The 22953-nt window shown below is 40.0% G+C and overlaps 1 protein-coding gene across 7 annotated transcripts in view; it reads right to left on the bottom strand.

The window, feature by feature from the left end:
* Positions 1-22953, bottom strand: part of GLI2 (GLI family zinc finger 2) — a 394999-nt gene that overhangs the window by 117395 nt on the left and 254651 nt on the right. For 5 of the 7 annotated variants that reach the window (XM_072613380.1, XM_072613383.1, XM_072613381.1 and 2 more), the window contains one exon: positions 6124-6229. The exons of the other annotated variants lie outside the window; for them this stretch is intronic. In XM_072613380.1, coding sequence (XP_072469481.1) covers positions 6124-6229 — 106 coding nt within the window. The remainder of the gene's footprint in view (positions 1-6123; positions 6230-22953) is intronic. 7 annotated transcript variants of the gene reach the window in all.

The raw sequence follows: 22953 nt of genomic DNA, 5'->3' as shown, positions 1-22953 counted from the left end.
ACACCCCAACAGGCTCTCAAGAAGGATGTGCGGTCATGTCACTTAGAGCAATCAGAAAACCAACCTTTGACATGAAACAGCAGGTAGATAATAAGGCTCTGGGGCTGACGACAAATGAGACGGCATTTAATTGGCTGTGCAGTGTTCATGTAATTAGATACATTTGGTACAGACAAGAAAGGAGATAGCTAAAATATGGGCTTGATAAATGGGGGCTTCATCAGGCTCTGATCACATTAATCATAAAACCAAAGCTCGGTGCTCAGGGGCTCCATTTTTTCTCCCGATCTCAAGCATTGCCATCTTCTCAGGAGTGTGTATGTGTGCATGCGTGTGTACGTGTGTGTGCATGTGTGTGTGTATTATGGTACATTTTCTTTTAACCAAAGCAGGCACTGTTGGGTACTGTCAAACACTTGTATCTCCCTTTGGCATGTGGATGCTACAAGCTCATTGAGAAAAGGCAAATTCTGACTGAAAGCATGCATTTTGTCAGCAATACAATGACTTGAGGAGAATTTAAGTTTCTTACAAATGCCCAGATATTTTAAAAATAATTCATTACAATGTTACATTGTTTGAGAACGTATTTCTGAGATGATTTAGCTCTAGTTCTTTGGTGTGTTGAATTTCCAGTGTGGAAACTTCTAGCCCCAATACAAATTATCTATAATAATATAGCTTTAGACAACTGTCTAGGGCACCATATGGTTCATGGGACCATAGTTTTAAAGACAGAAAGGGCTTCAGAGACCATTTAGTTAAAACCCTCATTTTATAGTGGAGGAAACTGAGTCCCAGAGAAGTTAAGTGACTTGTCCAAGGTCACACAGGAAATAACTGTCAGGGCCAGAAACTAAGGAGTGAATTATAATAATAATAGCCATTACCAACAATAATACTTTGCATGCACATAGCTGCTTTATGGAGAGGGAGAGAGAGAGAGAGAGAGAGAGAGAGAGAGAGAGAGAGAGAGAGAGAGAGAGAGAGAGAGAGAGAGAGAGATGCTTTCCATATTGCTTTGAAATCAGTTTTCCAGTGGAGACCTACAGTTTTTCCACAGATAAGTACAATGAGGCCAAGAAAGGCTAAGCAGAGGTAGGTGATACCAACCATTCATTAAAAAGGCATGCACTATAATTAGGGTGCTAAAGATTGTATAAGCCAACATTTTCCAGCATCTCAATCCTCTGCAAAACTGGGAGGCTTTATGAGCGAAGTGATTCTCCTTTGCAACTTGGGGCTTGAATCAGATGGTCTGCATATGTAATATATGCAACAGGCAGTTTTGAGATTGTGCTGCATTTTGAAAGAAGCAAGAAGCATGATATAATTCAATTAAACGAGTATTATTCCCATTTGCAGGGGCTAGGCTAGGCAGTGGAGAATATAAAGATGTAAAAACCAAATGATACAGAGCTTACCTTCAGGTAAGCTTATAACCTAACATGGAGGACAAGATACATACACACAAATCACTATTAATATGAGGTAAAATGTCAGAGTGCATAAGAGAGATCCAGAAAGAATGCTACAAGAAATCTGAGCAGAGAGATCACTTCCAGGGGGAGTATATGAGGGAAAGTTTCACAGAGAAGGTATAGTACCTGGGATGGGCCTTGAAGGCATGTAGGGATTCTAACAGGCTAAAATTCTAGAATAGCAGAATACTGGAGCTAAAAGGTACCTTTCCAATCATGTCGTCAAGCTCTCATGTGACTGAGGTATATAGAAAGAAAGTGACTTTTCCAAGGTCAAAGACCTAGACAAGACTCGAACTCAAGTCACTTAAGTACAACCCACTTTCCATCACAACATATTGTCTTTCCATACCACACCCCTTTTCTCTGGGAAGATGAACTCCATTATAGGCATAGGGGACAGCATGAACAAAGCCAAGGAGATGGGAGTAGGAGAAAGGGGATAAGAATCAGGGATATAGAGTATTCTCAGCTTGACTAGAACGCAGAATATCTAAAAGACACAAAAGCTAGAAAGAGAAATTAGATCTAAACTATTTAAGGCTATGAATACCAGGATAGAGAGTTGAAAGTTTATTTGGAAGACAATTGGGAACCACTGATGGTTATAGTAAGATTACATGGGTATTGGTGTGAGAAATGAATGAGAGAAGGGAAAGAATGGAGGCAGGAAGTCTGGTTCAGGACCTCAGGTGAGAAATAACAAGGACATGACTCAGGTATCAACAATGGAAATAGAAAGGAGGTAAAGGAGACCCATGACATTGTTCAGGTAGGATCATTAGATCACAGCATCTAGGAGCAAGAAAGTCTCTCTGAGATTACTCATCAGAATGATATTCCCAGAGAGCACAGGTTCCTGAACTATCAGCACAGAGGTGCTCTAGGATCTGGCCCTAAAGGTAACCACTATTGGAAGTTTCTACAAGCCAGTATCTCCTCAGATGAGTCCTTATTTATTATAACTTTCTGGGAAGTCATCTCTGGAATGTAAGGTTCTTCAAATTTCCCCTCAAACTGTGATTCCAGTATTGTAAATCATTCCTTTTCATAGACACTATGGTTTAGCCAAACCAGCCTTACTATTATTCATCTATGGCCTTTCATCTCCCATCTCCACATCTTTGCACTGGCTGTACCCCACCCCTATAATTCATTCCCTTCTCACCATGGCCTCTTGAGAACTCAAATTTTGTTCAAGATTCAGTTCAACTACCACTTCCTACATAAAGACTTTTCTAGATACCTGTTTTACACCCATAATCTGTTTGTATCTTCCTCTCAAAATAGTATTTTATCTTACATTTCCCTGGGCACCTTGAAGTCACAGACTGCTTTGTGCTTGGCACATGTTAGGCACTTAGGAGGCAGCTAGCCAACTCATTGTTGGACTTAGAATCCAGCCTCAGACACTAACTGTGTAACTCTGGGAAAGCTACTAGTAACATTGCTCATCCTCAGTTTTGTCATCTGTAAAATGGATGTACCTCCCAGGATTGTTGTGGGGAGGAAATGAGATATTATTTGTAAAAGTATTTCGCAAATCTCAAAGCCCTAGACAAATGCTAGCTATTCCTATCATTGTTGGCTGATTGATGGGAGTAGTATAGTGTTCCTAAGCAATAACTAATGATGTACTGCAAAGAACCAATCATCTTGTCCCTAGTGTTGTTGTAGGTTTGGGGAAAAATAGCAGGGGTTTCTAAATTGTGACTCAGTAAAACAAGAGTGGGACAGAAGGAGGTGGTTCTCATAGCTAGTGCTAAAAAAACACGTAAGATCTATATGCATAAAATTAGCCCATAAACCTCCCCACTATTATCCAAGGTCTGCTCTTGCTTTTCACATATCCTTCAGACTAAGTGTTGCCCTGTTCTGACTTCTCTTCCTCTTCAAGTATTCCCCTGATACTCATTTTCATAAGGTTTCACCAGTCTAAGACTGATTGGTGGTAGCCCCCAAGTGCTTAGCACTCAGAGAATCTTCAATTCACTTGCTTTGAAAGACTTACCTCATCCCTTTCCATGTCCTAGCCAATGACAGCAGTTGGGCTAACCTCTTCTTGTAGAGAGGACCCCCTGCATTCAGTTCAGAACTTACCCTCTTTTATTAGGCAAAGGTCAGGCTTAAAGTGATGCAAATAATGCTTTATGTTCACTGGGTACTTTTGGATGTCCAAAAACACTTTTCGTTATCTCGTCTGATCTTAACAACATCTTTGTGAATCTGGCACTAATGTCCTTCTCTTGTGGGCAGTTAGATGGTGCAGTGGAGAGAGCACTAGATCTGTAGTCAGGAAAACCTGAGTTCAAATCTGACCTCAAATGCTTACTAGCTGTGTGACCATGGGCAAGTTACTTAACTCTGTTAGTTTCAGTTCCTCGTCTATAAAATGAGCTGGAGAAGGAAATGGCAAACTACTCCAATATCTTTGCCAAGAAATCTCCAAATTGGGTCCAGTCGGATATGATTCAAGAACAAGGCCCCTTGCAAACAAGCTCATTTGGATACACAAAGGTTAAGCGTTTTGCCTAGGAACCCACAGTTAGTTGTGTAGTATAGTTGGAATGAGAACTGAGTTCTCCGGATTCTCAGACTTCTGCTCATTCCCTAGACAATGGCAATATGAATAACACATATGTTTAAAGTTAAGATTCACTAATAGTCTGCTGAACCTATGGCAAAGTGTATGCTTTTACTCTACTGGTTTATTTAATTGGGACTCATTAAAGATACTTAGCATATCAAAATGGTATTAACTGGGCCAAAGAAATAACCTATTCATGATTTTGGTCTTTTATTTCCAAGACTCATTGTTTAGTTTTGAAATATACTCGTGAAATGTCCAGGTTGCCTCCATCTTCACGTCTAATGATGGCCATTAGCCAATTTCTGGACTTTAGGCATACATACAACCCACAAAGATCTCTCCCTCCTCAGAATTCTTAGAGCATAAATATCTATTTTTCCTTCTTAAGCTCTTTGGTAGAGCAAGCCCTCTATTGCCAATTGTTCACTGAACTAGAAAAACAGTGTTTCCATGATGGATTTCCTGAGAGACCTAAAGCTAAGCTTAAGGGACATATCTAGCATCAGTATCACAGGTATAGTAACCAAAGGATTTCTCTAAAGCAAAACAAAACAAAACACCTCCCCCTAAACCCAGATGAAGGCCTCCTGTTACAGCTCTCAGGCTAGAATCCCCAATAAATGCAATCTTGCAGAATCCTGCTTAGCTGGCATGCCAAATCTGCAGAGATGATCACTTAATTACCATGTCCTTGCAGCTGATAAATCCCAACTGAGCTTTTCAAAACCGTGGGAGCTAAGAAGGGTTTAATAGACTGACTCAAAGGTCCACCCTGAAACAAAATGAATTGAGCTCACTTAACAGCCTGAGATTTTCCAGCCTTCCTGAATTAACAACTCTTGGCTAGTACCACTTTTCCTAACCATGAAAATCCTTTAGAGGCTTCACAGGCAGATGTGAAATGAAGCCTTTACCTAGAAAAGTAACAAGACAGCTAGGTGGATCAGTGGAGGAAGCACCAAGCTTGGAATCTGGAAGATCTGAGTTCAAATCCAGTCTCAGATACTTATAAGCTATGTGGGCAAGCGGCTTAACCTCTTTTTGCCACAGTGTTCCCAACCGTAAAATGGGGGTTACAACTGCACCTATCTCTTGGAGTTGGATTGTTATAAAGAAAAAGTGAAATAATATAGTGCCTAGTAGGCGCTATAATGAATGCTAGCCAGTGGTTTATACCAGTTTCAAAGTCAAAGCACAGAACCCCATCCCGAACTAGAGACAAGGTTCCTAGTTCTTGGTCTTGAAATATGTTCCCCCTGTCCTTGGTAAGTAAATCCCACAGATCAAGAGAAATTAGAAAATGGGCTAGTTTCTCTACAGCCATCTTATGTTTTAGGACCTCCACAAAATAAGGGGAGACCTTTAGGCTAATATGCTTAGAGAAGGAATGAGTGTCATTGTAACAACTTCTTGTGGAGTGAAGACAAACAGGCTGGGCAGGGAGGTTCAGAATCTCTGAGTTAAGAAGGCTAAGGTAGGAGAGAACCAGAATAGGACTTGAAAACTCTAAGCAAAAAGCCAAGGTTAGAGAAATTGCTTAGGACAGTTATACCCGTTTTTACCTATGTTTATAAAAGTAGAGAGTAATAACATTGCCAATATATAAAAGTTAACATGGCTCTGATTAGAGAAATCGCACATCTAAAGCATTCCCATTTCACTGATGGAGAGAAAAAGCCCTGAATCCTCTAGTGCCTAGAATAAAAAAACACAAGGAAGTTTACAGACATTACAAGTAGCTGATTCACAAGAAGGCTGTTTGTTTTTCAAAAACTCAGAATACTACAAACACATATACCCACACACATTTATAATATCAATTCCAAAAGATCAACAGTAGATAGAAACAAATACTTGTTTAAAATTATTAACGTTTTTCCCCCCTCATAGACAGCCAGGAGAGAGGTAGCCAAAGTCTGCCAACTCTGTCTCAATTTAGGAAAACTTAAAGACAGCATAGAGAGAGATGCAGAGAATACACTGCAAATTCTGGGTGGGGAGGTTGAGGGTTGGGGGGTGGAGAGCCGCCCATATCTGAGATGCAAGACTTACCCATGAATAGCATGGATAGAGTGAGGTTCGTAATGATATCTTCCCTCCTGATGTCGCATGTCAATCGGTAAGGGAGCGTGGAACGCTGGAAGTAGGTGTTGTGGCACTGTGGAAGGGGAGGGGGGGGAAGAGGAAAAGAAAAAAAAAAGGAACTTCAAAAACTCTTTTTTTCCCCCTTCCCTTTTAAAGCAATTTTCAAAGGGACTTAAAACTCCTTGAATTTCAGAGCAAGTGCAATACAGGACAAGGGGCCTTCAGGATCCTGGTGCTATCATATACCAGAGAAGTGGAATAAATAAATAATCAAAGACATCCCGAGAAATCCTACATCTTCAACATAAAAGATCTCCAACCATGTTTCTGACAAAGACAAGCAGCTAAGCGCTCTTTGAACTTGGAGAGATTATAGAAAGTACCATGGAACACTAGACTGCCTTCGCAAATCAGAGCTGACAGATTCCCATTTCTGGGGACCTCCAACCCAAGCTGGCCTTGGCTGGGAGCAGCTTCAGCAGCACCCTTCTCCAGCATCTGTACACAGTGGAGCGATTAGGCTGGAAATATTTACCTAAGACCATCTGTAATATCAAACCGCTTGCACATAAATGGCATACCCATTAGCAGCCGCCAAAAAAACGTCTGTGGCTTGGCTTCTGAGAAAGGCTCCTAAATTGCTCCTGCTTGTCAGCATTCGCAGCTCTATTTCTTATTCATCTGAGGAGCTCTCTTCATCTTTGATGGAGAGATAAAGTGGTCTCCAAAGGCCCAGGACACCTACGTTGACTTATGAATTCTGTGCGTTTTAATATTTATTACTGACCTAACATGAGATGTTGGGAACCTGTTGGAAGAAAATGCTAACAGGCTAAGGTGATATTCCAAAGGTTATTTTCTTAAGTGCTTATCTTTGCCTTCACCTTTCTTTCTAATTATAAGGATTATTTGAGAATACCCTTTGCTAAAAAGAAAAATGCTCCCTCTGTGTCTTTTAATATAAAAACGGCATTTGGAAAGTAGTGGGAAATTTTATTGATTTGTTATTTTAAACAGATGGGAGACTATGTCTATAATCAAAACATGATAAAACCTCACTAAATCTGTGGAAAGAACATTGGATTAGCAGACTGGAGTAATCTAATTTTTCAATCTTCAGCCAATGAAGTCTCAGAGCCTCAGTTTCCTCACTGGTAAAAATGACAGGGTCAGATGAGAGAGGGGATTCTTAACCTGGGGTCAGATTTCACTGGAGCTTTGCAAACTGAGATGGGGGAAAAAAATGACATCGTTATTTTCACTAACCTCTAATTGAAAGTTAGATTTCCTTTAATAATAAATTTAAACAAAGACAACAACATTATTCTGGGAAGAGGTTCACAGCTTTCACTAGACTGGCAAAGAAGTCCATCACACACACAGATACATGGATACAATACACAAATGTTAAGAACTCCTAGACTAGAGGGTTTCTAAAGTCTCTCCCATTACTTATGATCGATAACATGGTATCAAAAAACTAAGGACACGTTGGTCTAAAGAGTGACAAGTTTGAATTCTAGAAAATGTTCAATGACATTCCGTTGTTCTACAGAATAAACAGATTTAGACATCTTGGAGGTTATCTGGTCCGTCCCTGCCTGTAATAGATAAGGGACACTGAGGACCCAAATGTTTGTGATTGCTCAAGGACAACAGGTCAATGAGTAACAGAACCAGGAGTTGAGACTTGGTCTTGTAGGACTTGCCACCTAGGCAACTAGATGGTGCTATGTATAGAGTCAGGAAGTCCTGAGATCAAATCTGACATCAGACACTTACTAGCTATATGACCCTGGGCAAGTCACTTCACCCTATTTACCTCAGTTCTTCAGATGTAAAAAATGAGCTGGAGAAGGAAATGGCAAACGACTTCAGAATCTTTGGCAAGAAAATCCCAAATGTGGTCACGAAGGGTCGGACACAACTCAAACAGTTGAACCACAAGGACTTACCACTGAAAGGGACCTTAGAGCTTGTCTGATCCCCTCATTTTATAAGCGAAGAACCTGGCTCTAGAAGTTAAATAACCTATATAACTTGAAATGTGGCATCTAGTGCCCTTTCACAAAGGAAACCACCCAAAGTATTTTCTTAAGGAGGGGGACTACAGGGTCTTGTAGAATCCTTTACAATTATCCACATGCTTTTGTGCAAATATAGTGGTAATAAAGTACATTAAAAATAAATCCAATTGGTAACTGGAGTATTTCCCCTTGAAATCTTACTTGCACTAGTCATTTGATTAGCGTATCTTTTCTATCAGAGATAATCAGCCACTCAGCTCTAGATGACATCAAAAATCCTACATCTTGCTTAAAAGTGAGATCTGACTCTCTATAGCCAGGCATTTGTTGTTATGTTCAGAAATATCTAACTCTTCATTATCCCATTTGGAGTTTTCTTGGCGAAGATCCTGGAGTGGTTTGCCATTTCCTTCTGCAGCTCATTTTATGGATGAGGAACTGAGGCAGACAGGGTTAAATGACTAGTCCAAGGTCATATAGGTAGTGTCATGAGGCTAGATTTGAACTCAGGTTTTCCTGACTCCAGGTCTGGAGCTCTATCTACCGTACAACCTAGCTGCTCTATAGGTGTGTTAGTTCTGCATTGCCAAAGAAGACCATGCCATCGGAGAAATAATGACATGACTTGCACTTGATTATGCTTTGAGTGAGGAAGGGCTGTGCATGTCACCAGCCTCACTTCTCCCCCAAAGCCATCTAAATCCAGTGACCAGATATTCATCAGGATGATTGGAGATGACTTAGGATGAGGTAATTGGGGTTAAGTAACTTGCCCAAAGTCACACAGCTGGTGAGGGTCAAGTGTCTGAGGTGAGATTTGAACTCAGGTCCTCCTGACTCCTGCACTGGTGCTCTATCCACTGTATCTAAGGGTAACTGCACCAAAATCTAAAAGCAGAAATAAGGGGCAGCTTGAAGCTCCTAATCTGATCTAAACAACTGGGCAAACCCCAGACCCACAAATCCCAAATGTAAACAACCATGATTGTAAGGTACAACAAGAAAAAGCTGTTGGATCTTAGCTATGTCATTTCACTTTTCTCATCATCCGTTTCCTCATTTGTAAAATGAGACAGTAAAACTATCCCTAAGGTAGCTATTCCAGCTCCAACATTCCATGATGCTGCGGTCATTGTTCCTCCTTCCAGAGATACTCCAATCCCTGCAGTGTTGGAACAGAGCTTGGTAACAATGGTGTCGATATCCACTGCCCTGTTCTCAACTATCCACAGATCATATGCCACCAGCGTGAAAGGACATTGTTACCTCTGGAGGAGGCAAGAGTGGCAGAGTCTTGTTAAGTCACAGCTTTCTTTGAGATGGTTTATTTATTCCCTGGGTCCCCATGAGTTCTGGCTGCAACCCTAATCCTTTATCCCTTTTTTCACAAGATCATTAAATTCAAAACAAAACAAAGCCAACAAGAGAGTTTGGAGGTTCACTTCCCATTCCTTCCCTAAAACAAAAGGTGAGTCAGTTTTTCCACAAATCATCTTTTCACCCCTGGTTTGTCAGCAGCTCCTGTTGACATAACACACACATTTTTCCCTCTTTTTTCCGTTGCATTTTTACTATAATTGGAGATTTAGAAAAGGTGCGTTTTCAGTTGCAGGAACATTTCCAGTCCTTTGCTAAGACTTGCTCTTAACCACCTGTCCACATTCCACTGGTTGGCAGGCAGGCATCCCAAACAGAAACTACAATCCTTTCAGCCTTTCCCAGTCTGAACAACAACAAAAAAGGTCTGCTTTTGCCATTCGCCTTTCCGAGGGATGCTGAGGCTCAGGCTATTTCCCGTGGACAAATCTAGGCTTCTTGAATTCAGTGGAGTGGGCAAATCTGGACTGAGCTTTTGGCAGTCCTGGCAAGAAAATGCAAGACAGACTAAAACCCAGCATGGTTCCTTGGCTTTACTGCTCAGGAGGAAGGCTTTTGGTGAGTTTGGAAGCCTCCTAGCTTCAATAGCAGCTGAACCTCTGCTGGCACTCCTGAGTACCTGATGCAAGGGAAGATTTTTCCTGCCTAACAAGTAGTAGGATATAGTGGTGAGACTATTCAGCTCCTAAGAAGGAAGACTTAATAAATAATGGAATATCATTAACACGTATCCTTGAGGGTGTTTTTCCCCCTTCTGATGAGAAATGTGTGATCCTTGTTTAATACCACACGACATACACCTATTAAAATAAACAAACAGAAATGCCAGCCATTACTGCTAAACCATGAGGATTCCTGGGTCTGCCGGAAAGTGGAATGGAATAATACCTACTTTATTTATTTACATAACCATAGTGCTTTTAAAAGCTAATTTTTTACTTCAAAAGTTCATGGGTGTACATGAAAAAAGCATGCATAAAAACATATGCATGTATGTTTTCCATGGAAATAGTCAATGTCTTCTTTACAAAAGGTATGAAGCCAGAGGATGGCTGTAGACAAAGTGTGATCTGAAGAACTTCCCAAGTCTTATCTCCCTAAGAATCTCACCCCCACAAACACTGACCTAATTATGCCTGAATTTCTACTATTGGGGTTACTGTTTTTCTTATCCCTTAAAATATATTTCATTTTAAACCACTTCAAGCCATATGTATGGATTAGTATCCCAGTATCCTGATGTCACATATTATGGTCCCAAGGCTACAGATCATTTAGATGGGGTGAAGGGGAAATAAAAAGTTCAGAGAAGGTATTTTTAGCATGTTTTTGTGTCATGGTCCCCATTATCAGTCTGGTAAAGTCTATGGACCTCTTCTCAGAGTAATATTTTTAAATACATAAAATAAAATACATGAGATTACAAAAGAAACCAATAATATTGAAATATAGTTACCAAAAATATTTTTTTAAAAAGTTCACAGACATCAGGTTAAGAATCTCTGGTCTAGAACATGGGGTGTTCTGTGGGAGAGCAGGTTTAGATGGACCAACCCAGCAGAGAACATGATGCCTGAGAGAGCCAATCAGGGGAAGCACAGAAATGAGAGGACTAAACACCAACTTAACGTACACTTCACAATTGTCCCCCAGGCCAGTACTTGGAGCAGCAAATATTAGTCAACAAAGCAGTATCCATCCTAACTTCAGGAGATCAAACAATTAAGACATATGACCTGATGTTGAAGAACTCATAACCAAGCAGGGGAGACACAAAAGATGCAAGGAACATCACATGATTCAGTTCACGTGCACTGCTCTGGGGGAAAGTTGCATGCAAATGACCATCTGCAAATTGGGCTCTCTAGAGCTTCAAACCTGAGACATCTTCAAGAGCCACTACCTGAGGTCCTTAGGCCTTCCTGAATCTTCAGAGCCCATCACCATCTACATTCACAACCTTCACTTTCTGCATTACTCCTTTGTCACTTTTAATCCCTGTGACATCCAACTCTCAGAAGGTTGTTTAGTATTTAATTAGTTTAATAGTCCTCATACAACATGCATGTGTCTTGCCTTATTTTTCCAATTAGATTATAAGCTTCTTGAGGGTAAGGATGGTGTTTCATATCTCTCTATGCTCCTCCGTAGCATTTACTATCCATATAGTAAGAATTCAATAAATAATAAATCCTTATTTTATGAATTATGAGACTGTTCCTCTATTTAGCAAGGGTTCTTAATCTTTTTTGTGTCTTGGATGCGTTTGACAGTCTGGTGAAGCCTATGGACCCCTTCCATGAATAAATCCTTTTTCTAAAATAATGGAAGGAAATGCTAAATTTCATTTAGAGTTTATTGCAAGTAATTATGTAATTTTTTCCTATTCATGGACCTCTTAAAATCTATCTACAAACCTAGGTTAAGAATCTCTCTTCTGAACCCAGTGCCTTCCATATTGTAGACCTTCAAACAATGTTTGCTGAATTTAATTAAATTGAATTATTTAGAAAACCTTCTATGTATGAAGAACTCAAAACTAAGACAAGAGCTCCAAAATCCACTGCAGAAAAAACCATTCTCCAAAATGGTCATCCTAATTTTCCAAACTCAGTGGGTTATTATTCAAATCTCTTTGTGGCCCAAGAAAACTCAATTAAAAAACCAAAAAGGATAGAGGTCAGACCTGGGTCAAGGGAGCTTAGATGGCTAAAAAAGATCGTTTCTTGCACAAGACTAAATTCCTGGGGGGAAATTAATAATAATTATTATAATAGGCCTTGGCATCTGCAGAACACACTTCTGAGAGTGCTTAAAGGTGCCCTGAAGATATTATGTTATTAACTCTTGTTCCAAACCTGGGAGGGATATAAGAGGGTACATATTATTCTGCCCATTTCACAGATGAAAAAACAGACTCAGAGACAGGAGATGAATTGTCTTATGAGACTTTGTGAGCCAGCACCAAAGTCAGCATTCAAAACTTGTTTTCTTTGAATCTGTATGATTGGAATACCAGTCTGAACTGCCGTTAATGATAATAATAATTTAGTAATTGAGATTTCAAGAGGTAGCATGGCCTAGAGGATTGTGTGCCACTCTTAGACTCAGAAGACCTGCCTCTGTGTGAACATGGGCAAATTACTTAATATCCCACCAAGTGCTTCAGGCAATTTTCTAAAATATGGATGAAGTTCCTTACCAAGGTAGAGGGAGTTTATACACAGGGGTTCCCCACACTAATGAAATCACAAGTTGGAATATCAAAAAGTGGGTTGCTTTAAGGTGATAAAGCACTTTCCTATGCATTATCATATATGTTCTTCACAATAATTCTTTCAGGTAGGTGGTATAATCAATCAATAAGTATTTATCAAGTGCCTACTATGGACCACGTACTGCACTTAAGGGTTAGGGATTATAAAACAAAAGATGGTCCCTGATTTCAAGGAGCTCATGGGTTGTAGGTATTAATACTTATATTTTACAAATGAAAAAACAGAGTTTTGAAAAAAAAAAAGTGAATCACCAAGTATTACATGACTGGTAGGTGACTGAACCCTGACTCAAACCCAGGTCTCTTTGATGTCTAGCTCAGGGCAATTATTTCATTTTTGTTTTGTATCTCTAGAACCTAGCACAAATTTGTATGTTTGCTGAACTGAATCAAGTCTTTCCACTAACTCATTCTGTATCACCAATGGTTCTTTTATTTTGGACTTGGAATATTCCTTATTTTCTATTGCCACATTCAGTTATCTCCTTTGAGAATTATTACTGAGCAACTTCTACTCTTGGAGGTCTGCTTCATCCATCTATATCACTGAATCAAAATTCTTCTTGTTGCAATATACTAGCCCCCAGGTCACTATCCCATTCAGTACCTGGAAAATGGACTTTTCTCCAACCTCATCCATATATTTGGGAATTTCAATAAATGCTATTGTCCCCTCAAACAACCTGACCTTCCAGATTCATTGATTTCCTAATTTCCACGATCTACAACTTAAGTCTGTTTTAAGTTATCAATCATTCCTCAGTCATTCTCTCCTCCCCCACCCCCCACCCCCTCTAATTCTTCTCTGGCCATTAGGTGGTGCAATGAAGAGAGTGCTGGACCTAGAGCTTGAACATGAGTCTTTGTAAGTTCAAATCTGGTCTCCGACTTACTAGCTGTGTGACTCTGGGCAAGTCACTTAACCCTGTTTGCCTCAGTTTCCTCATCTGTAAAATGAGCTGGAGAAGGAAATGACAAATTACAAGGAAAATGGGACAATGGAGAGCTGGATGTGACTGAACAATAACAAAAAATCCTCTCTGAAGTACTGACTTTTCTCCTTCCAAGGCCAAACCTTCTACTTTTGCTCTCTGTAACTGTGGTTAAGTTAATTTAACCCCTCAGAACCTCAAATTCCTTAATGAAAATATATGGGGGTTGTATTAACTAGGTCAGCTGTTCTTCCTGTGCTCCCAGCCCCATCCCTAGCCATCTCCTTGCAAAACTTGCCCCACTGATCATTCCCTTTCTTTCATCTTTAATCTCTCCGTATCTATTAGCTCTTCTGGGGCTGTTTGCAAACATATTCATGTCTACTCTCAGCCTTTTAAAAACCTTCCCTCAAGTTTTCTGTCTCTTCAGATTACTATTGTCTTTTTCTCTTTCCTTTCACTGACAAAACCCTGGAAAGAATCATCCATACTTGCTTCCTCACTACATCTATTTAACTTTTCAACCCCATGCAATCTAGTTTATCTCTCCCTCTCTCCAATATCCACTGACATAGAACATCTTTCTCCAAGATTATCAATGAGCTCAATTGCTCAATTCTGGCCTCTAACTCTTTCCTCTCCCCTCACACCCTTTCCCCCACTCCTATATTCATGCAAAGTCTTGTCCTATCTAGAATTTGCCACATTCATCCCTTCTCTCCACTCACAAAGCTACTGCCCAAATGTAAGCCCTCATCACCTCTGGATAGCAATAGCTAATATCTCTCTGATATGAGTCATTCCCCTCCCTATCCTATGATCCACACAACCACTCAAATACTATTCCTAAAGCAGAGGTATAAAATACAAAGTTCCCAGCCTGGTATTTAAAACCCTTCACAATCTGGTCATCAGGTTTTTTCTTCCATGTCTAACTTCAGAATGGGGCTTTTTTCCACTACAGTGCACTATCACACTCCAACATGTACATCCAGCAGGATCTATCCCAAAGCTGTGAAATAGGTAAGTACATTTTGCTTTCATGGGCCTTCAGTGTGCTTCAATTCAGATCCAGCCTCTAACACCTCTGTAACCTCAGGTAGGTCATAGTACCTCTCAGAATGTCCATTCTCCTTCTAGCTCTAAATGTATGATATCCTATGATGCTTTTCTAGCATTTGTTTGATTATTCCAATTTCTGATCAACCTGTCCATTCGTAACCCCAACCCTATGGCCCATTTCTCCAAGGAATGGCTAGAAGTCAGAAGTCCTGATTTGAAAGGATTAGATAATCATTGTTCAGGTGTTAGCAGACAAAGTATCATTCTCCCTATCTTCAGATGGCCCTGGAGGAGAAGTGAGGCTGGTGACCTGCACAGCCCTCCCTCACTCAAAACAAAGTCAAGTGCAAGTCATGTCATCATGTCTCTGATGGCATGGTCTTCTTCGACAATGAAGGACGAACACAACAACCATTCTCCCAAGGGGTACCTGCAGTTGAACATCATGATGCAAAGACTGAAAATCCTTTGTGATACAAAGAACTGGATCTATACTGCTGGCATCTTGGGCATAAGTGGGGGAGGAAGATATTTAGGGGCAAGTTTCTCAGAGTCCTTCAACTTATGATTAACTAATCACAACCCAGTGCACCTATTCCCAAGGTGATCCTGGTCAGGTTTGACTTCCTATAAAATGTTATCTTTCCCCCAATTGAAAGAGAATTTTAGACTCTTTGTGTGGATGTTCACACATGATCACTTAAGGTCTCTTGAAGCCTTCATCCTATGCTCTTCTGAAATTAGGTGAAAAATGAAAAGGCCAGGCAGCTAGGTTGTTCAGTGGATAGACCACCACCTTCTGCGTCAGGAGGACCTGAGCTCAAATTCTACCTCAAGACACTTACTAGCTGTGTGACTAGGGGCAAGTCACTTAACCCTGAACGCCTTCAAAAAAGAAATAATAATGAAGGGACACAAAATAAATAGTAACAATAATAATGAGAGACAGCCTGGGATAGGGGATAGAGAGCTAGCCCAGGAATCAGGAAGACCTGAGTTCAAATGTGACCTCAGACACTTACTAGCTATGTGACCTTGGGCAAGTCACTTAACCCTGATTACCTCCCAAAAAATGAAAGGGTACAAAATAAATAGTAACAATAATAATGGATTACAGACTGATACAGGAGATAGAGAGCTGGCCCCAAAATCAGGAAGAGTAGAGTCCAAGTCCTTCCTCCAACATGTTTTGGCAATATGATCTTGGGCATCTTGTGTATCTTCACAGTGTCCCAGACTTTGAGGCAGAGGAGGTCCTGAGAGACACTGGTAGAGAAAGCTTCTCTCCAGGAGCTATCTTTCCACACCAAGAAAATCACAGATTCAGTTAAAAAACAATTTATTATAATTACATAGTGCTTTGATTTCAAAAGTATTTTCACATCCAATATAGTAACAACTCACTTTTATGTAGCACTTTAAGGTTTACAAAACCCTTTCGTCACCTCCCAACTTTGTGAAGTAGTATATACATTGTTATTCCCATTTTACAGGTAAGGAAACTGAGCCTAAAGAGGATAAGTGATTTGCCAGAGTGACATAGCTTGTAAGCAAAGGTTCTCTGAATCCAAGGTCACTGCATGATATCAAGATGAGCTTCCCATATTCCCTTTTCTCCCCTTTTAATGGTCAGAACAGACTTGTGCCCACCAGAGCAAGCTGAGGGCAATGATTACTTCGACATCCTCTTCTCTATAGGGAAGCCACAGCTACATTTTTTATGCATCTGGGATGAATTTTGGATTGGAACAATCATGAGGCAGCCTTTTAGTTTTCCTTTCCCCTTTAAATCGGTAATCTCATTGCCCCCATGAGTGTAACTCCTTCCTATCTTGTTTTCCACATCCCAGATATAGTCAAGTTGGAATTTTCTTCTCCTAGAACTTTCTGAAGGAGGAAGTTTAAGTCTATACCCTTGAGAAAATTGACAACTTAGGACTTCAGGGTGGGACTCAGATACACACTTAGAGATACTGCATCTCTGATCTTGAACTAGACATTGAAAAAACACAGGTGTTGGTTCTAGATGTGCAACTTCAGCAACTGGATGTCTTTGGATAAGCTTCAGCTCTGGGATTGTCACTTTCCTTCTCTGTAAGATGAAGTTAATATTAATTTTCCCCATCTTACAGATCTGTAGGGGTAAATGAGTCATTGATATGAATGTGTTTTGAAATCTGTCAAATGCTATACAATGTTAAGGTGTTATGCTAGAGCTCTAGACTCTCCCCAAGCCTTTAAGTTGCAGAGAAAATGCTGATTTGCATTGTCAAAGGAATATCCTCATCTACGCCTTCCTTAGACCAAAGAAATCAGAGATCCAATACCTATCTCTATGATAGTGGTGACTGTGACATGTTAATATCATCACATCCATAGAGATGTTGGCTCTGGAATGCATGTCTTCAAGACTTGGCATCCTTTGAGAGTGAAAGGGTAAGTATTTCCTTGGGGAAAAGAAATGGCCTTGGAGTAGCTCATTCACTTTCATAACCAGTCCAGTCTGAGAATTGGGGTTTTTTATTTATTTTAGTTATTATTGATAGATATCAATTACTCCCCAAATTGTCATATTTTGCCACACTTAGCTTTTGGGGTTCTCTTTCTCATTTAAGATACAGGCCATACTAATGTATCTGATTCTAGAAGACTGTAATGAATGGGAAAATGTTATGGCAGTATTCCAAAAGGAGGCAGAATATGCCTTTCAATGTCTTCTGCTCCCCCCTGCTGGACTCTCAGCTGCTGTCACCATGTCCTCTGACAACAGAAAAATATGCAAACAGTTCTATTTGCCCTCTCTTCTTCAGTTAAATCCCCAAGAGAAGTTTCTAAACATATGTTAGTGATTACTTTGTGGTCCAAATGATTCCTCTTCCCCTGCCCTGGCCCCGTGGTATTTATGGGGTTAAGCTAGTTTGTAAGTAAGTATTGTGACAAAGTTTATAGCACCCTGTCACCCCGCTGAGGCACATAGCTTGTGAAGTCCAAGCTAAGAATATCTACATTCTTAATGACGTCTTCTAGTACTCTGTAATCTACATATCATTCACAAAATCACAGAACTTTGGAGTAAGAAGGGTCCTCAGGGATCTTTTAGTCCAACTCCTACTCAAATGGAATCTCTCCCTACCACACACCTAACATTGGTCATCCAGCTTTGCTTCAAGATATCCAATAAACAAGATCCACTACCTCTTTAGGCCACCAGTTCTACTTGTGGGCAGCTCTAATTGTAAGTTTTTTTTGACCTAAGCCAAAATCTGCCTCTTCTTAACTTTCACTCACTGCACTTGGTTCTAACCCTTAAGACAAAACCAAAGCAGTCTTATTCTTCCTTACAAGACTGTCCTCCAAATAAATGAAGATGGCTATCATGTCTCCTGGCTCATCTGTTCTTTAGATAAAAAATCCTTGGTTTCCTTCAACCAATCCTCACATCCAATCAAAAACTGAAGGCCCTTCATTATACTAGTCACCTTACTCTGGACAATCATTGGTGCTGTGCCACCCTGAAAGGAACATAAGTCTCCAGAAGTGAACTGATCTGGGCAGCATACAAGAAGACTATCACTTTATTTGTCTTTAAGGCTTATCCTGGAGTAAAGTGATATTCCCACTGTGCTCATTCAGACTACAACTGAAGTACTGTATTAGGTTCTTCAGAATTCCATCAGCCATTTAAATAGCATGGCTTCTGTGTTTATGGGATCTGGAGAATTAGTCAGCTTAGGCTAGACCAAAAAATCAATCAAGATGCCTATGGCTGCAAATTTTAGCATGAATTAGGGAAGATATAAATCATGGATTTAGAGGTGGAAAGAACTTTAGATGCCAGGAAGTCCAAATATTTTATTTTCCAGATGAGGAAACTGAAGCCTATGGGTGCTAAGTTACTTGCCCAAGGTAGTATGACATGATGGAGAGAGCACTGAGCTAGGAAGGGTCTGCCGCTAAATAGACAGTCTTGCTGCCTTGAGCAAGACTCTTCCCTGAGGTCCTGAGAAATGAAAAGACCAAACACAATTATCTCAAAAGTCCTTGCTAGCACTACAAAATGAAAACAGAATGCCCAGTAAGGGGAAATAGAATAACGTCTATAATATCGTTTAGCCCAAAATACCCATAATCACTGCTACTTAAACATGAGTGAATAGGAGAGGGTGACTTGTCTAACTTCTATGAAATTCAGTAAAACATTGAGACGTCCCATTATTAAACCTTAAAAAAGGTTTCATAGACGAATCACTGGAACCAGTCAATGATGAAAGCAAGAGATCTTTTCATCTAGCACATTTCAGTGGATCTTAGGATCATAAATTTGGAGCTGGAAGGGGCTTGACGGGTCGTCAATTCTAAGGCCATTCATTTAAAATTTTAAAGATGAATAAACTGAAACTTGTCTAAGTACATAACTTGTAAGCATCTGAGATGGAATTTGAAGCCAATTCTCCCTCACTCCAAATCCTGTATCCTATATACTATGCCACAATACCTCTCTGGGTGATTTAAATTCAAGCACCCAAGGGCATGAAGAGGTTAAGTAAGGGATATAACCCGAACAATTAGAGAAAGGGCATATGGTGTCTAGTCACAGGCTCTTGAGGGTCAAGGATCAACAGAATCCAGCGGAGACCTTGGGTTCTAGGACACATGAAAAGAGCAAGAGTTTGACTGTAGGACTTAATGCATCATTATAAGTTCTTGCCACTCTTGGCATTACTCCATGCATCAGAATAGCTCAGGGATAGCTTCAGTAGAAAGGTGTTTTATACAGACTAGTGCAGGATCTTACTGATTGGTTCTCACCTCTAAGGTCACAGGCAGAGAGAAGCCAATTGGGAAGGATTAACGAGAGATCAGAGTTTTCAGGCAGATTCCAGGAACAGAAGGGAACAGCCCAGAGAAAGAGAATGGATAAGGTAGGAACAATGGAGTGGAGAGAGACTTTTTTTTCAACAACTAGCACTCACCACAAAAGTGTAGGTTCAGTAATAGCCCCACCATTATTTAGGACAAGTCTCTTGACCTCTCTTGGACTCAGTTTATTCGTTAATAAAATGAGAGAGTTGAGCTAGATGACTTTTAAGGTCCCTTTAAACTCTGTGTTCCTTTGGTACATCTCACTGCAGATTATACTAAATTCAAATGACACCAAATGTATAAACACCAGCATAGGTTCACCTGAGCTCAAGTATATCTTTAACAAACAAGTATGTTTAAGGGTGTCCATTTAACTCATGCTGAAACTTTCATATGTGCTCAGAGTAGTTAGTTATTCAAAGGCAGAGATAAACAAAGTACCTGGAACCCCGGAATGGAAGACTTTGGATACCAAGCACTTAGTCAGCACTTCAGGCAGAGGGGAAGGGTGGGAATAAGAAGGAAAAAGAGTTGGCTCTATATGAAATGAGAGTCAAACTGATCCATTCACACATTGTTTTCATTGTGAGTTTTATGAGTTTTTGTCTTATTTTAAATAAAAAAAAAGAATCCTTGCTAAATCATGTGTTTCCAGCAGGAAAAGAAACACACACACACACACACACACACACACACATACACACACACACACCACCATATGCCATTTCAAAGAAAAAGCTTTCTTTTCAAGTTTCTGAGGCAGAAATTCTAAGATGGGAAATTTCAGTGGATAACCATCCTCTTCCTCCCCTTCTCTCAACTAAATATGCATTTTGTTTCAAGGTCCGTCATAGAGAGACAGAGAGACTGAATGAAACACAAAAGGTACAGCAAAGACTATTCCAGGGTAAATGTCTGCCTTTTCCTTTCTGGGGGAATTTTTACATTGTTATTATGCCCACAGTCCAAACGGTAAATTCTCCTTGACTGTTGGGTTCCAGAGAGAGAAAGAAATATTTTTGTGGGGTATGTTTTTGATGGTCCTACTATAATCATCTCTTTGTTTAAGTGAATTGAGATATTGAAAACTCATAAGAAAAAACATCTTGCCTGAAAGCAGGGTCCAAGTTGACATGCCATTAATAGTAACTATGGTGAATTATTGGTGAAGAAAATAAGGTTAAGGGTCAGAGAGAGTCTCAGACAAAGAACCAGGAAAATTGGGTTATCCAAACGTGACCAGGCAGATCACATCGGAAGCCTATGGAATTCTCCTCACATGAAGTCATGTATTACTAAAGAATACTAACTGCTTTGTAGGTAGAGTAACTACCAGAACACTAATTTCAGTCACTGTTCTTATAGTCAGAATGGATAGGATGGGGCAAGGGGATAGGAAAATGTAAAAACAAATATCTTATTAGAAGCCTAGTTCAAATTTGGTAGAAACCTTCACTATATTAATATGAGGGTTTAGGTGATTGTTTTCCCAAAATTTAGTTAAAAACAGCAAATACATGCTTTAAAATGTTTTAACCCATGATTACAAAAGTGTAGGGACTCCATATTTGTAAGAACAATTTGAATTTATGCAGAATATTGAAGGAATATAAGTTCCCCAGTAGAATATAAGCTCTCTGAGGACAGAGACTGTTTCATCTTTGTCTTTGTAGCCCTAGCATCTAGTATAGTGCATGTCACACTGAAATATTTTTTTTAAATTAAATTGTTGCATGAGCCTCTACAAAGAACTGTGCTATTCCACAATGCTGAATACCTTCAGGGCTGCCTTATATCTAAGTTGAAGATGGTTGAATATTTGGTATGATTTGAGGGAGAGTAAAAAGGTTTGAGTGCACCTGTGTCTTTCACTAGTGGAGATGTGGTTTGGGGGTTCTTTTGAAATGTAAAGATTTGGGGAAGAAATTCTGAACATTTTTCTCTCCTCAGGTTCCCAACTCAGTAACTCTTTCTCTCAGTAGATAAAGCTACCCATTGGATCTCCCTTATGCCTTCTTCATACATCAAAACTTCTGTGTCTTCCCCCAGGTTTTCTTCCTTCCTTCCAGTCTCAGATGACGAGGTGACTCTTGTCTTGTCAAAGCCTGTGTACTTGATCATACCCATTCCCATATCTCCTAGCTTCTTGCTCCATTTATCTTTTTTTTCCCATCTTAAATCTCTGCCTCTCCATTGGCTTCTCATTTGCTGTCTGTGAATATTCCTAGTCTCCCTCATCCTTCAAAAACTTTCCTTTGAATCTACCAACTTCTCAAGTTAGTATCCTACATCTCTCCTCTCCTTGCAGTGGTAATTTCCCCTCACTGCCTTACCACCCATTGACTGCATAATTGGGCTACCATGAGTACCAATGGGAAACTGTTCTCTCCAAGCTTACCTCCTAGCTACAAAGTCCAACGGCCTTTACTCATTCCTCATTCTCCTTGACCTTTCTGCAGCATTTGGCACTGTTGGATACACTTCTCTCTCTTTTAATAATTCTTCCTTTGGCTTCTGTGACACAGCTCTCTCCTAGTTTTCCTCTTATTTAGCCCCTCAGCTTCAATCTCCTTTTGTAATTCATCTTGCTCTTTTCACTCACTCAATCTCTGCAGTGCTCTGTTCCCAGCACTCTTCAGTTTGAATTGGCAATCTCATCCACTATTAAGACCCAGTAAACTCAAGCTCTCTATTTCCAGACCACGCCAGACATCCCCATTCAATGGCTTATGGTACCTCAAATTCAATATTTTCCAAATTGAAAGTACCGACTACCCTCTTAAATTTGTCTTTACTACCGACACAACACCCCCACTCCTGTTGATGGCAAGACAATCCATCTTCCCAGTAGCCCTGGCTTAAAATTTCAGTTATTTTTGATTCTTACTTCTTCCTTACTCCCCATATTCAGTCAGTTGCCTACTCCTGTTCTTTCTATCTTCACCATCTCACTCATATCAATTCCTTTTGTTTTCCACTCCTACTACCACTACTCTGGTTCAGGTCCTTATTACCTCTTGCCTTGACTATTATAATAGTCTAAGTATCACTCTTTGGTCTCTGCCTTCTCCAATGTGTTCCTCAGCAGCCATCAAATTATCTTCTCCATAATTCTGCTGAGAAATCTTCAATAGTTCCCTATGGCCTATGGAATAAAGTGTAAACGCTACTACCTAGGATTGAAGGCCACCCATAATTTGGTTCCAACCTAACTTTACTTCACACTATTCCACTTTACCCACTTTGCATTCTAGCTGAA

This window comes from Notamacropus eugenii, chromosome 5 (genome assembly GCF_028372415.1).
Source record: "Notamacropus eugenii isolate mMacEug1 chromosome 5, mMacEug1.pri_v2, whole genome shotgun sequence".
NCBI lineage: Eukaryota > Metazoa > Chordata > Mammalia > Diprotodontia > Macropodidae > Notamacropus > Notamacropus eugenii.
Note: the sequence above shows the minus strand (reverse complement) of the source record. Positions and strands in the feature narration are given on the sequence as shown.